The following is a 13776-nucleotide window of genomic DNA, read 5'->3' as shown; positions in this document are numbered from 1 at the left end:
AGAAGACATAAATATCTGAATTTTTTTCTACAGAACACACTACTAACAAAAAATATATAAACATGTTTATGAATTTGTTTACCTCTTGAACAATGTCTGACATCCCATCCTCCTCCTCATCTGGTTCTGTGGTTGCAGGAGGTTCCAAGGACAGGCCTGAACTTACAGACTGGAGAAACACACAAATTATAAGGCCAAAAAAGAACCAAAACTTTGAAAACTTACTTTCCTATTTTAGAATCTGCAGACACTGAACTCCATCTTTATCTAAATAATTTAGGTTTTAAGTTTTTTTACACTCACAGCTTTGCTCTTGGCAAGGGTCATTTTGTGGGCTTGTTTGGTAAGATCTTGTCTTCCAATCAGAAGACAGACCTCCTCTGACCAATCAGAACACGGCTGCTCACGGCACCGATAGATTGCCTCTCTAATAGGCAAAGCCACACCAAAGGGGACCGACTCCAAATCTTTCAGGGTGAAACCTAAACCAGTGAAAAATGCACAGTTTTTTAGAAACAAGGAATATTCTGCTTTAGAGGCAGTGTCCTTTGAGCGCTAACATAAATACACACAAACAGGTGGGTGAAACTCAAAAGCTGCTACAACTGTTGTATGTACATGCTTTATACTATTGTCAGCTCACAGCTGAACAACTAAAATATCATAGGGTACATTACCCATTTTAAAATAAAAAGATTTAAGAAGCACACTTATATTAAAAACCAATATTAAAACCTTTATTCACACAGCAAACATGTCACCCAGCAGTGAGAAAGCACATTCAGGTTCACAGACTGGTTTCAGTGGACAGTTGTGAATGTGTAAATATGCATGTAAACCACTGTGGTGGCGAAAAAGAGGATATAGCTTCAACATTCCTTTCTGAATATAGATTCTTTTTTTTTAAGAGACATACTTCTCTTACCCTGTGAGGTGAGCCAGACCACCAGCTGCTCAGCCAGATTTTCACTGGAGGACATCACTTTAACACTGCTCTGTCTAGAAAACATACATACAAGAGAAATTAACGGAAAACTTTAACTGTTATTAGGTATAAGATTTTTACAAGTTGACCTTTAGGGGTATATTAACAAACAGAAAAATAATACAAAAGAATGTGCTGGTATCCTGTATGTCAGAATTCATTTTAGCTGTTTCAATGCCTTAAAAGAAAAAAAAAGAAGAAATTTAAAAGCTCTTGCTCATGTTTCTGTCAGATGAATTACCTTCTTATTTGGGGTTCAGTGGCAGAGGATTTCTGGCCTGATGAAAATGAGAAAGGGGGGTGAGGAAGATCAGCAGCAAGGAAAACAGGTCAATGAATTTACAAATCAGGCTTGGCACTCTTTTTGCAGCTCTTACCGTATTTTCTGCACTGTAAGGCATACTTAAAGTCCTTTAATTTTATCAAAAATTGAAAGAGCGCCTTATAATCCGGTGTGCCTTATGTATGAATTCTGGTTGTGCTTACTGACCTCGAACCAATTTTATGTGGCATACGGCGCTGAAAAATCTGTCAAAATGTTTTAGTACAACTTTGGTACACTACGAAGCCACACCGCTAGATGGATTGTCGGAGCATTATGGCTACCGTAGTCAGGGGCCTCGCAGACTGGGACCTTAAGAGGACGGAGTTTTGGACCCAAAGTCAAATGAACACTGCAGCATCAGTGAGAGTTAAAAACCATAAATTCTTTCAGCTTTAATAAGATGATCAGCGTTGCTGCTTTACCAGGTGTAACAATTAAGTTTAACATCCAGGCATCCATGAAAACAATGTATTAAATTTAACAGGGCTGGAGGTTAGCAGGAAGTTACCTTGCTAGTTTCCACCTAAACATGATATAGCATGTTATAACTGAGAGATTTCTGAAAAAATTAAAATGTACAGCTCTGCTATCACTTCCAACATAAACAAAGACAGAAAACTAAACAGCAGTGACATTTGTATGGTTACTGAAGTTGGACTAGCTGGTATATAATGATGTGCTACGTGATCGCTAGCGAGACAGCTATGTTAGCATAATTGAAGCTGAAGGATGAACGCTAACTTTTTGCCATTCCAAAAGAATTAACGTGCGGGTTCTCGATGGTTAGGGGAAAATGCAATCGCATGGCCGGTATGCTGTAAACGGACTAAACTTCAGTCAGGAGAACAACTGAGATAACCCATCCACAATACGAGGTTAGTCATTAATATACTGCAACAACATGGGAATAGAGCAGCTTCGAGAGAATTCAGCATTGATGAATCAATGGTACGGAAGTGGAGGAAGCAAGAATCCATCCATTCATTCGCTTATCCTTTTCAGGGTCGCGGGGGGCACTGGAGCCTATCCTAGCTGTCATAGGGCGAGAGGCGGGGTATGCCCTGAATAGGTCGCCAGTCTGTCGCAGGGCTAACACACAGAGACACAAACTGCATGTCTTTGGATGGTGGGAGGAAGCCGAAGTACCGGGAGAACACACGCAAACACAGGGAAAACATGCAAACTCCATGCAGAAAGACCCCGGCCTGATGGTGGAATTGAACTCAGGACCTTCTTGCTGTGAGACAACAGTGCTATCAGTACCATGTCACCGTGCTGCCAGGAAGCAAGAATGAGTAAAGTTTGACGTATCTGACTGTTTTGTTTCGGTTATTGTGCCTTATAATCCAGTGCACCTTATGTATGAAAACAGACACGTTCGTCAACAGTATGCCTTATGGTCCAAAAAATACGGTAAATATATTAAAGCATTTTCAAATCTGTAGTAAAAACTGTAACCAAAAAAAGAACAAAAAAAAGAACATTAAAATGAGTGGTTAAAATAAAGGCTTGCAAAGAAAAGCGTCTGGACTTCTTTAAGTTGCTTGAAGACGTTTCACCTCTCATCCGAGAAGCTTCTTCAGTTCAAAGGTCAAATGGTGGAGAGTCCCAGATATAAACCTAGTAGGAGTATCCCCCCACAGAGGGACAAAAGGACCCCCTGATGATCCTCTAATCGCCTGAGCCAAGGTGTGAAACTGGGTGTGGGTCCCAATCAGCCAGAGTTTCAGGTGTGTTCATAGTAGGTTTATATCTGGGACTCTCCACCATTTGACCTTTGAACTGAAGAAGCTTCTCAGATGAGAGGTGAAACGTCTTCAAGCAACTTAAAGAAGTCCAGACGCTTTTCATTGCAAGCTCCTTTGACTACGATGACCTGGATGACTGAGAACCTTCACAGACACTTAAAATAAAGGCGACATTTTGTTCCTGATGAATGTGGGATTGTGTTTGAGTGGGATGGCATCTGTTTATTAAAAATAGCAACATAGTGCTCAAAAAGTCACTCTGGATTCTCAAGCATCTCTCACACAAAGCCAGTGTCCAAGTCAAGGCAAAAGTTCATCCAACACCTGCAGCAACAGCTGTTACCTTAGCGCTGTATTGTTTTTTGTTGAAATAAACACAAAGGAAATCAGGTGACACACAAACCTGCGTCACTCATCTTTCTTTCTGTGCTACTGGGCCCTGAAGCATGAAGGCAGGGGACTGGCAGGTAATAGGGGGTGGTTGTCAATAAATGAACCCAAACATGCATACCCACAGAGAAACACACAGTGCAGCATGCAAGAAAATGATCTTAAAGGTTAGTCACTAACAAACCTGCAGAAAGCTTGGCTAGGTACTTGGATACATCTGTTGAAGTAGCATTTTCATCTCCAATGACATAGAGAGCATAACTCTGGAAAAAAGGTTAAGAGAAGAGATGTAAATATGATACAAAAACACTTGCACAGTATAGATTTTTACTGCATAAAAAAATAAATATTGACATTTCCAGTGAAGAGCAGTTATATTTTCTAAAGAAAAAAGAAAGGGATAATTTAAATAAAACTGTTCTGTGAACTGCAATGAACTGATGTGATCAAAGCTTTTTGATGGATGAATATGAACCTCAGTTCTTCACTCCATCCTGTTCTAAGTGGTGAAGGGGAAAACCTTTAATCAAGAGGCATTTAGGCTTACAAGGAGGGGACTTAGAGTGCTCTCACACTTTACTTTACTCTTCCTATTGCCGATTCAGGAGATACTGTGCGCATCGAAATATGAGCCAGTACACGGTAACGAAAAATTGTGCCACAGTCATAATCAAAGCACATAAATTTGTGAACAAATATTTGAACAAACATGATAATATGACCAATGTTGTATCCATGTCTCTCTGTTGAGTACTGTCTTTTTAAGAGTGATATGAAGCACCAAAACTTAGGCCCTTCTTATTTAGCACTGCATATCCATTTCTATGCAAAAAAAAAGGAAGAGCAACATCATTTTTACACTGCGAAAGTACAAATGCCTGAGTGTCACCTGCACATGTGGTGCTTAATATTTTATTTTTGAAATAAGAAAAAAAGGTAAGGAAATATGGTTCATGAATTGCAGCTTTCTAACAATTCTATAAAGCAAGTTAAGAAAAAGGAAAGACGGACGGCATTAACTTCTTGGAGATATATAGATAGATAGTAAGCTACACTCACTATACTTGAAGAAAGTTATTTTATAAAATGACAGATGTGCTTTAATCGTACCACAACCAGCAGTCTGGTCCTCTGGCAGATACCCGGCAGGTAGGGGAAAGGTGGGCTCTCCTCTCCTCTCAAGCAGCTACTGAGCCAGCTGAACACACAGGGAGGCTCTGGTCTCAGGAAAGACGGCCGCTGCATTTGGCAAATCAGTGCTAAGAAAAGCCAGGTGAGGAAGAGGAGGGAGAAAGGTGGTGGGTGAGGTAAAAGAACAAGAGATAAAAGGGAGCTGGATGGTTATGTCACTTCATCCTTTCTCAGAAAACCACGTGCACAAAATAACAGCAACACTTTATATTCAACCCTGCAAGTATCCGTGTCACAAAGCAAATAACCACCTGACAGGTGTTCACATAATTTTTAGGACATCTGTCACGAAAACTTAGTGACAACAAGAAAACTTCCCCCGCACTGAGTCTTTATTTTTAACTAAACCTTGTTTATATTCAGACTAATTTTAAGTGCTATGTGTTGGGAATGCCCATCGGTAGAATTTCACACTCAAAACCAATCGGGTCAATCACAAGCAGGAAATTACCAGGAAGCAGGAAAGTCCACCCCTGTGGAAAGAAACCGTGCAATGGCCTCAAAAGCGTGTAAAAAACTATTCCTCTGTTCAATGGTGCTCTATCTCATAACAGCAATGCAAATGATTGGAATATTGTGAACCAATCACTGCTTAGCCTACATAAGGTAACATTACACTCATCTCATATTTAGAAAGAAGAAAAACAAAAAAACAAAAAAAAAAAAAAACCCCAACAACAACAACACACCAACACACAATCCAACAATTGACAAGCTAGCTCAGTTTTTGAAAACCACAGCTGGACTGAGGGAAGATTACACGTTACAGTGCCTCGTCATGCAAATTTATTTTGCATTTGTTTACATTTGCAGCACCTTTAGGAGTCCAAGAAATACAAAGGAAGGCTGCTAAAACAGCTTTTACCAGCAGCAGACCATCCATCCTCCTGTTTAACATGTCTTGTCCGTTTCCTGACTTGATAATGTTACAGACAATTAAATAAGCCTTACCCTGGTCTATCAAGCAGCTCTCAGTGAAGCCACTAATTATTGAAGGGTAGTCTCTCCAGTACAGATCCACATACTCTTCAAGCTGAAGATCTCTGCAAACAGAAACAAACATACATTAGCATTCTTTAACAGTATTTTTTTTTCTACTTAGAAGAACATAAGGTTTATAACCTTCTATCAATGGGTTATTAAGTCTACCATGTACTAGGACTCACACATGCATATTTCACTGCACAGCTTTGGACTAAATTGCTGCAAGTAATTAAGAAAAGTCTAAAAATGGCTCAAATAGCCTCTGTGACATTTAACGTGTTTCAGGTTGTAATTAAATACACAGTGAAAGTAATTAACAGCAATGAATCATTATCTTTCAGCTTAGCATCAGATAATCAATATTTTTTAATCTTGGTACAAACCCCTGATTCCTACAGATTCTAGCTGTGTGTGCACTTTGCACAGGGCAGTAAGGAGCGTACAGTTATCCAGGTTTGTAATCTTTTTCATCTGAATTCTTTATTTCTTCTACTTCTAGCCATGTCTTGTGCTCCTTCTCTAAGTTGGTTCTTTTTTTAAGCGTCTATATTAATTAATGATAATGATAAACTGTAACTGGAAGTTGACTGTGGCTGCCATAAAGCCTCGAGATGAGAATACCCCCCATTGCATTCTTCATGTTTTGAAACTGGAGATGCACAAGATGTGGTTCTATGAGGAATCGAGGAGCAATGTATGGTCAAAGTAATGATATATCAATGACCAAAATGTGACTATTCATTGCTGTATCCGCCACTGTTCACTCTAATGGTTCAGTCACACTAGAGTAAAAACAACCACTGTAGGGACTAGGAAAAAGAAAAAATCGGTGATTATCCTGTGATTGCAAACAGCCAAATTAGTTGCGGTGACCCTAAAACTCTGACCATTTTGGATTGCAAAGCAATTCTAAAGGTCACCTTGAGGGAGGAAACCTGTCTCCAACCAACTGCGGTCCATTGTTGACTAACTCCAACCACTCTCAAACACACAGGCGAAGGTAAGTGCAAATAACTGCCTTCTAATTTATAAATGCAAACAGATTGCAAAAATCAATATGAATCAGTCTGTGCCAATGAGTGCAACTCATCTGTGATGTGTCTCTTTGCAGTAGTGTTCTTGACTCAACTGGTTGCCAACTGTATTCAGGTTCTATTCCTATATAAAATCCAGGTTACTGAGCACCTGTGTCATTTGACAGTTAAATCACAGTCCTGAAATAACTATGTCACTTTTTGAGGTGGATTTTATGAATTACTGTTTCAAAACTCTAAGATTCTTCCAATACTTTATACTGTGCAATTTTTGTGTATGTAAACATCACCAACAACACAACACAGATTGCATATAATTGCCAACTTGACCCCATTCAACAGCAAACAGATAGCAGATGGACTCCATCTTATTGCTGTTTTATCACTGCTCTGAAACACTGAAGTCGTTTTGAATTTAAAAAAAAAAAAAAAAAAAAACGGTTACAGTTTTGATCTCTACTTGTGCCATAGTCTCCAACCACAGTTTTCCCTAGTTAGACTGTAGTATTAAAAAAGGGACCATAATTTACTTAACAAATGGATATATAAGCAAATATCAAAAGTCAGTAGAATATAAATATCACACTGTATTCATTAATACTTGACATGACCAATTAAGACAAAAAACTCTTCAAGAAAGTGTTTAGTTAGATTACAAGTAAAGCGAAGCCTCATATAACCAAGCTACTTAAAAATATTTATAACACTATAGGAAATGTAGGGAGGATTTTTCTGGCTTACATGTATTTGGGATTGCACCAAAAATGACCTAATCCAGAGAAAAAAAATGAAAAAGAACAACACGGAGAGACTGAGTTTTTCAAAACTGACAATCACGGGTTCACCACTTTAAAGCAGTTAACAGTTAAACTCGGAATAATATTTATCATCACTATCAAATTGGAAAAGAAGGTACTTCTATCATATATTTTGAACTATAAGTGTTGTATCATCTGGGCTAAAGAAGCACCATCAGGTTTGTTATTACTGCACATCCATGATGGTATGAGTGAGGATTAGAGCACATTGCAAAGTTGATTTGTGACTAGTTCATTCTGTTAAAGCACCATTAATGTTGAATATATCTGTATGGATCTGCTAGAGCAACATATGCTCTTATCCAGTGTCCTTTTCAACCAAGACTAAGGAAGATAATGACAAACCACAATGATTATGCAATGCAATAGCATGGCTCTATGATAAAAGTTTAGGAGTTAGCCTTGAAGCTGAAACAGTTGAAATTCATTTTTGCTTTCAAAACTAAAGAAACTGGTCTCTGCAGTTCACAGGCACAGAGGAAACAGACTGGTCATGTCTTGACATTATGTTAACAGGTTGTTTTAGATTTAACATAAAAACAGGTCATCCTAAAACTCCACTGTAAATTCTGCAAAGAAAATTAAAGCAACTGCTCATTTAAGGCATTGAGATTACTTATTTAAAACTGTTATCGTGCCAGTTAAATGCCTAATGAAACCATCAGAATCATCATTTAACCAGCTTAACCAGTTAATAAAGTACAGAGAATGCAAAAATTAGAACCATATTTGCATAACAACCCACATACTGACAATACAGGCCAATTACTCTAAGAGTACTTCATTCTCCCACTCTCCCTATTCTGTTACTGTCATTGTCACCAATAACCGAGGTCACTTAACAACCTGCTGAAGTATATTTCTCAGTAAAGAGCATGGATGGTACACAACACAAGCTTTCACAGAAAACAATGTGTGTTTTTCTTTTCTTCTCGTGGTTTGAGTTCACCAGTGGAAAATTAAACAAGGTTCTGTTTGTTTTGATAAATGTCGCCCAGCTCAAGGCTAGCATTTCTTTACGCCTCATAAAAATAAACAGGATCTTGTAAAAATGTTGGACAAGTATCTTATAGAAAGATTCGGTCATCTGGACAGCCAAAGCCAACTGAATGTAACTTACTTTCCTTATACAAGAAAAAAGAAACATAAAAACCTCAAACACACACACAGACAGCTAGAAGAATGGTTACCTAGCCAGCTGTTGCAGCAGGCAGACTAGTGATGAAGCTCTCGCTCGCTGCAGCTCATCCAGCTGCAGTTCCTGATAGAGCAGATGGAGGACATAGAAGAGTGCAGGGATGTGAGGGAACAGAGGAGCTGAACTGTCCAACTTCAGAGATGGACTGGGGGGAGAAGAAGCCTAGGACATTCAGTGGCAAAAAGAAAGAGCAGAAACATTAAATTAAAGGGGGAACAGGTTAAACAGGATGTAACAGGAGATTTTGTAATTGCCTGGAGATATAACAGCAAACTTATACTGACATGACATCGTGCAAAAACAATCAGGAAGACTACAAGTAAATGCATGCCAATGTCTTTTGCTCTTCTTTGCCAGAATTGTCCCCACAGTTAAGGTGAGCTCCAGCAGCCCTTCAATAACACCAAATGAAATTCGGTGTTATGTTCTTTGCACAATTTTTTACTTACTGTGGTTTTCCTTTAACCAAATTAAAGGTGGTATAGTTGCAGTGTTGAGCTCCCTTTTCTAATAATATTTCATGTTTCAACTATTTTGTCCACAACAATAATCACAAAAAAGGAATATAGGCTAAATAACAGAAAGCACCTCTGTGTATAAAGCAATACAAATCAGCAGTGCTATGAAAACAGAATCAAGGAGACTCAAAAGAAGGTCAGTCAAATCAACATGACTACAGTTTGCTAGTTCACAAAAGTCTGCAGGCATACTGAATATACCTACAATCAGTGTGCTGGGAATCTCTCATTGTTTTATCAGGAAATTTGAATGAGGAAAAAAAATAAGGTGGTGATGGAAGAAGAAGAAGTATGGTTGATTACACCTCTATTTGTGAGCATTAACTCTTATTCCAACAAATCATACCCATAATGTCTAAGCCCAAATACACCAACAAACAAACAGAATCAAAGAACATGCAGTATATGGATTCACCCAGTGTTTGGTACATACAGTGCACAGGCCTTCAGTTTCTGAAGTGACTGTACTATTGCCACTGGCATCCAGTGAAGTGGCAACGGGCAAGAAATTCATCTGACGGTGGTAATGGGACCCCATCAAGTAGTCCCAGTCCTACAGGGAGAGGAAACAAAGATAAACACCAGTCAAAAAGATAGCTTTTAAAACCAGAGACCAAAACATCAAATACAGTCAGTAAAATGTTATGTGAACTGCAAAATGATCTTTGAGACATTTCTGTGCATTTGGTCACTTGACAAGACAGACCGCATTTTGGTCCAACTCATGGCTCTCCATTGTTTATAATTTGATTGGTAAGGGGATGCAGATCGTTAGCAAAATAGAAACAATAATATGAATGATGAATGAGTTTGGAGAAAAAAGGGAGAGGCATGCAATTCAAAGAACATCATCCCTATAGTGAAACACAGTGGTGGGAGTATTATGGAACTGGAACTGGGAATTTCATCAATTTAGTTTTGAAAGAAAACTTCAAGCAGCAGCAAACTGGGTCTGGATTGTCAGTTCGTCTGCCAACACAACGATGACCCAAAATATGAAGCACTAGATTTTAAAGACCAAAATGATGTTACAGCACAAAGCCCTGATCCTACTGAAAATGTGTGAGGTGAACTGAAGACAAAGGTCGATTCTATCATCGGGGGGCTTATACTTTTCAGTTTGATTTTGTTTTTCGTGAAATAATTGTGTTTCTGTGGGCAAACTAAAATAATTTAGGTATCCAAATTAAAAATTGGGATGTTTGGAAAAAGCTATGCTGAACATACCTTGCTCTGACTTGGGAAAACCTTCAGAAATGAAATAATTCTAACAATTCTGCCCTCATCTTTACATCTTTGATGCAGCATGAAGACAACAGAGGTAAGAAGCTGACACTGTCGTCCAGTCTAATGTGACTCACACATTTCTTCAGGTCACACACACACACACACACACTACAGCCTAAGCCTCCAGCTAACTGACATTTTCCAACCATATTTTGCTCTAATGAGAACACATTACTTAAGAAGCCAACCAATAATTAGGAATATTTAAAGAAGACTGTGGAGGGGCCATTTCAAGGGTTAAGACTTGGGTTTCAGATTTAGGGTTACAGCAAGGGGAAAGGGAACACATTGTGCCAATGTGAATCTCCTCAATGACAAAAGCACAAATATGTGTAACTATGTTTAGGATTGTAGGACAGATTACAGTCCCCCCCCTACTGCCCTCCCTCCTAAGAGTAAACTGGGATTTCCCATCACACAGAGTTCTCCATGACTGTACTGGTTTACTTCTGGTTGCTTCTTTTTTTTCTTTTTTTTACTAAAATGTATTTTTAAAATCTTTAGGTTAAAGGCTTTATTATGTCCTTAAAACTTATAAACACAATAGCAAAAGTAAACAGCAAACAAGCTAAAATGAAAATAGCTGAAACTGTTTCAAAACAACAGTTTCTAAAACATGAATTTGACCTTTAAAATTACTGTTTAATATAAGAAAGAAAAAGAAAAAATTTTACACTATTTTAGATCATTAATTTAACCAGGGAACTCTTACAGAGAAACAAGAAATTATTTTTCCAGGAAATTCTGGCCAAGGGGCCACCACAAGCAGTATATAGAACAAATGTAACTTTAGTAACTGAGAAAATTAAGACATGGAAAGAAGTCAAGGGACGTTTCATGAGACTAGAAATCATTAGTGATATATATTACTTTCTAAAATCTGCAATTTGGGGGATTCAAAAGTATATAAGTATAATATAAGTATATTCAAGAGTATTGAAGCACTTTCTTTTTGCTGTGTTTTCTTTTATAACACTTGTTTCACTGTCTCACTATGTGAGACAACCCTTGCATGCATAATTGATTGTTAAGGGATTATAAGTCTACAAGCTGTAATCAAGCTTGATAATTGTGCTCTAAAACATCACAACAGCTCACACTTAAGTAACACACCTCATCAGAACCTCCATCGGAGGGACGAGCCTTCTTGGCTGCAATCACTGGAGAGAGAGGCATTTCAAAATGCAGCTGTGAAAGTAGGAAGGAGGACAGGGAGCAAGGTCAAGACATGCAAATTACAGTTTAAAGCCACAATAGGATTTTTCTAGTCAAGAATTTAAAAAAAAAATAAAAATAGTTCAAAGCAGACCAGGCTTTTGGCTGCCAAGAATCATTTTGTATTAATGTACAAGATTTTTACTGAAAGTTTCATTTTTAAATCTACTCAGTATGACTGCAAATGTCATTAATTATGAAACAAATTGGAAAGCCATTTCTACAATACATTAACTGGAAATTACAATTACAGTTTAAAAAACAAAATACAAATGCTGACTCACATTTCGTGTCCAGGTCAGGCGCTCGGTGTTGTAGCCCATCAGTGTCATGAAGCAGGTGACAAACAGGCTCCACTCTGTGTGGGCACTGGGACCTCCAGGTGCATTGTAGATGTTATACCATTTCACCAAAACCTGTTGCATTTAAAGAATTTAGCAAAACTAAATGAAAATAAAGAGTATATCTGCATGTTTGTGTGAAAATAAAGCCCTGAAAAACATAATTTTGTCATTCAGCCTCTTACTCTACCTAATGAGATCCTATACAATTTCTGCCAAAGCCTAATGAGGCTGTTATTGTATACATTTCCTTCTTTGTTTTTCCTTCTTGATTAGTTGGAGACAGTTAGTTGGTCAACTCTGATGTCATACTCTGTACACTAACCACGACTGAGTAACATTTAAATAAACATGATGGAGAGCTTACGCTCTAAAGGTTTCAGTGCTTATAAATAGCACAGCTTGAGGTTACCTTTCCTGAGTATAAAATTTCCTACACAATATCATACACAAGTCCCAGATTCAGACCATCCTTCTTGATGTCTGGATTTGGATTAAATTGCAAATACATTTACTTAAGACCATCAACACAAGTTTTCCCAATTTTTTGCCCTTCATTTCAGTTTGAAATGCATTTGTGAACATACGATGGCCAAATTCAATTATGTGAAACCTTTCCCAAAAAATTAAATCATGGGTAAAGATCCAGATCCAGACTGACCAATCACAGGTAGAATTTTCATGCAAACCCATCAATAGTTTTTTGAGTAATCATCTGAACGAACAAGTACGCACGCACGCGCGCACACACCTCCTTGGTAGAGTTAATAATGCACTGAATTAAAATTATTGGCAGACTGGTTAAGTTGTTATTCTGAATCTTTGCTTGTCTGCGCACAATGTCAAGTTTTTAACTAATACATAATTTGTAACTGAAATTCCACATGTTCACTTCCACCAACCTTCATAGCAGCTTCCTTAGGCAGGATAAAACGAATTGCCTCAAGGCACTTTCTCACTGAAATACACGAAGGGGAACAAGGGAAATAGCAAAAGTGTCACAGTTCATGGTAGTTAGGTGTGAAATTCACAATCATATGAGGCAATTCAGAAAACACACATTTACTAACATTTTTTCTATATAATGGATGGAATTAGATAACCATTGTACAGTTTTATTAGTTATATTACGTTTAAGAATAATAATCATTAAGAATGTGAGAAAACAAAACATTAGTTTTTCTAAGATGCAATAATTTCAAAACAGGAAAAGATGAAATACATAAAAGGTTGCTGGTTGGATTCTCTCAGCTGTAGAAAATGGTGGAAATGTTATTGTAAAAGTGTTAAATTCAGTAAAACCACTGCCTGAATTCTAGGCTTAAAACTAGAGCTAAAACTTTCTAATACTTGTGCTACCAACCACAGACAAATGGAAGTTTAGAAACAAACACAAAAAAAGTGCAATACAATTATTTTTAACAGATTTTTTTTAATGAATCTCATCCTGATCTGACAATTTCCACCTATCATCCTCTACCCCCCAAAAAGAAAAATGGAAATTACAAACTAACTACCACAACAACAGTAATTAGCGCTACCATGTCTCCTAACAACTCTGGCCAATCAGATGCTTAATCAACATCACTGGGAATCTTAATTGGACACCCAGAGTTGGAAAGGTCAAGAAAGAGGTAGCTAAATGCCATTTCATTAGAGGAAGAAAGCCTTGTCTACAGGATCGATTACAAAATAATGGAGAGCAACATATGAACAAGACACAAAGGCAGGTACACAAGGCA

At 37.8% G+C, this 13776-nt stretch overlaps 1 protein-coding gene across 1 annotated transcript in view; it reads right to left on the bottom strand.

Moving 5' to 3' along the window:
* The window catches only part of anapc1 (anaphase promoting complex subunit 1), a 60440-nt gene that overhangs the window by 35381 nt on the left and 11283 nt on the right, over nt 1-13776 (bottom strand). Inside the window, exons 18-29 of the mRNA XM_082557932.1 lie at nt 12937-12992; nt 11978-12109; nt 11592-11666; nt 9625-9744; nt 8666-8835; nt 5591-5682; nt 4559-4707; nt 3633-3711; nt 1227-1263; nt 926-999; nt 304-482; nt 83-169 (exon numbers count right to left, since the gene is read on the bottom strand). Of these exons, the coding sequence (XP_082414058.1) occupies nt 83-169; nt 304-482; nt 926-999; nt 1227-1263; nt 3633-3711; nt 4559-4707; nt 5591-5682; nt 8666-8835; nt 9625-9744; nt 11592-11666; nt 11978-12109; nt 12937-12992 (1250 nt within the window). The remainder of the gene's footprint in view (nt 1-82; nt 170-303; nt 483-925; nt 1000-1226; nt 1264-3632; nt 3712-4558; nt 4708-5590; nt 5683-8665; nt 8836-9624; nt 9745-11591; nt 11667-11977; nt 12110-12936; nt 12993-13776) is intronic.

Source organism: Aulonocara stuartgranti, assembly GCF_965226115.1.
Source record: "Aulonocara stuartgranti genome assembly, chromosome: 13".
Taxonomy (NCBI): domain Eukaryota; kingdom Metazoa; phylum Chordata; class Actinopteri; order Cichliformes; family Cichlidae; genus Aulonocara; species Aulonocara stuartgranti.
This window is presented reverse-complemented; position numbering and strand designations above follow the sequence as displayed.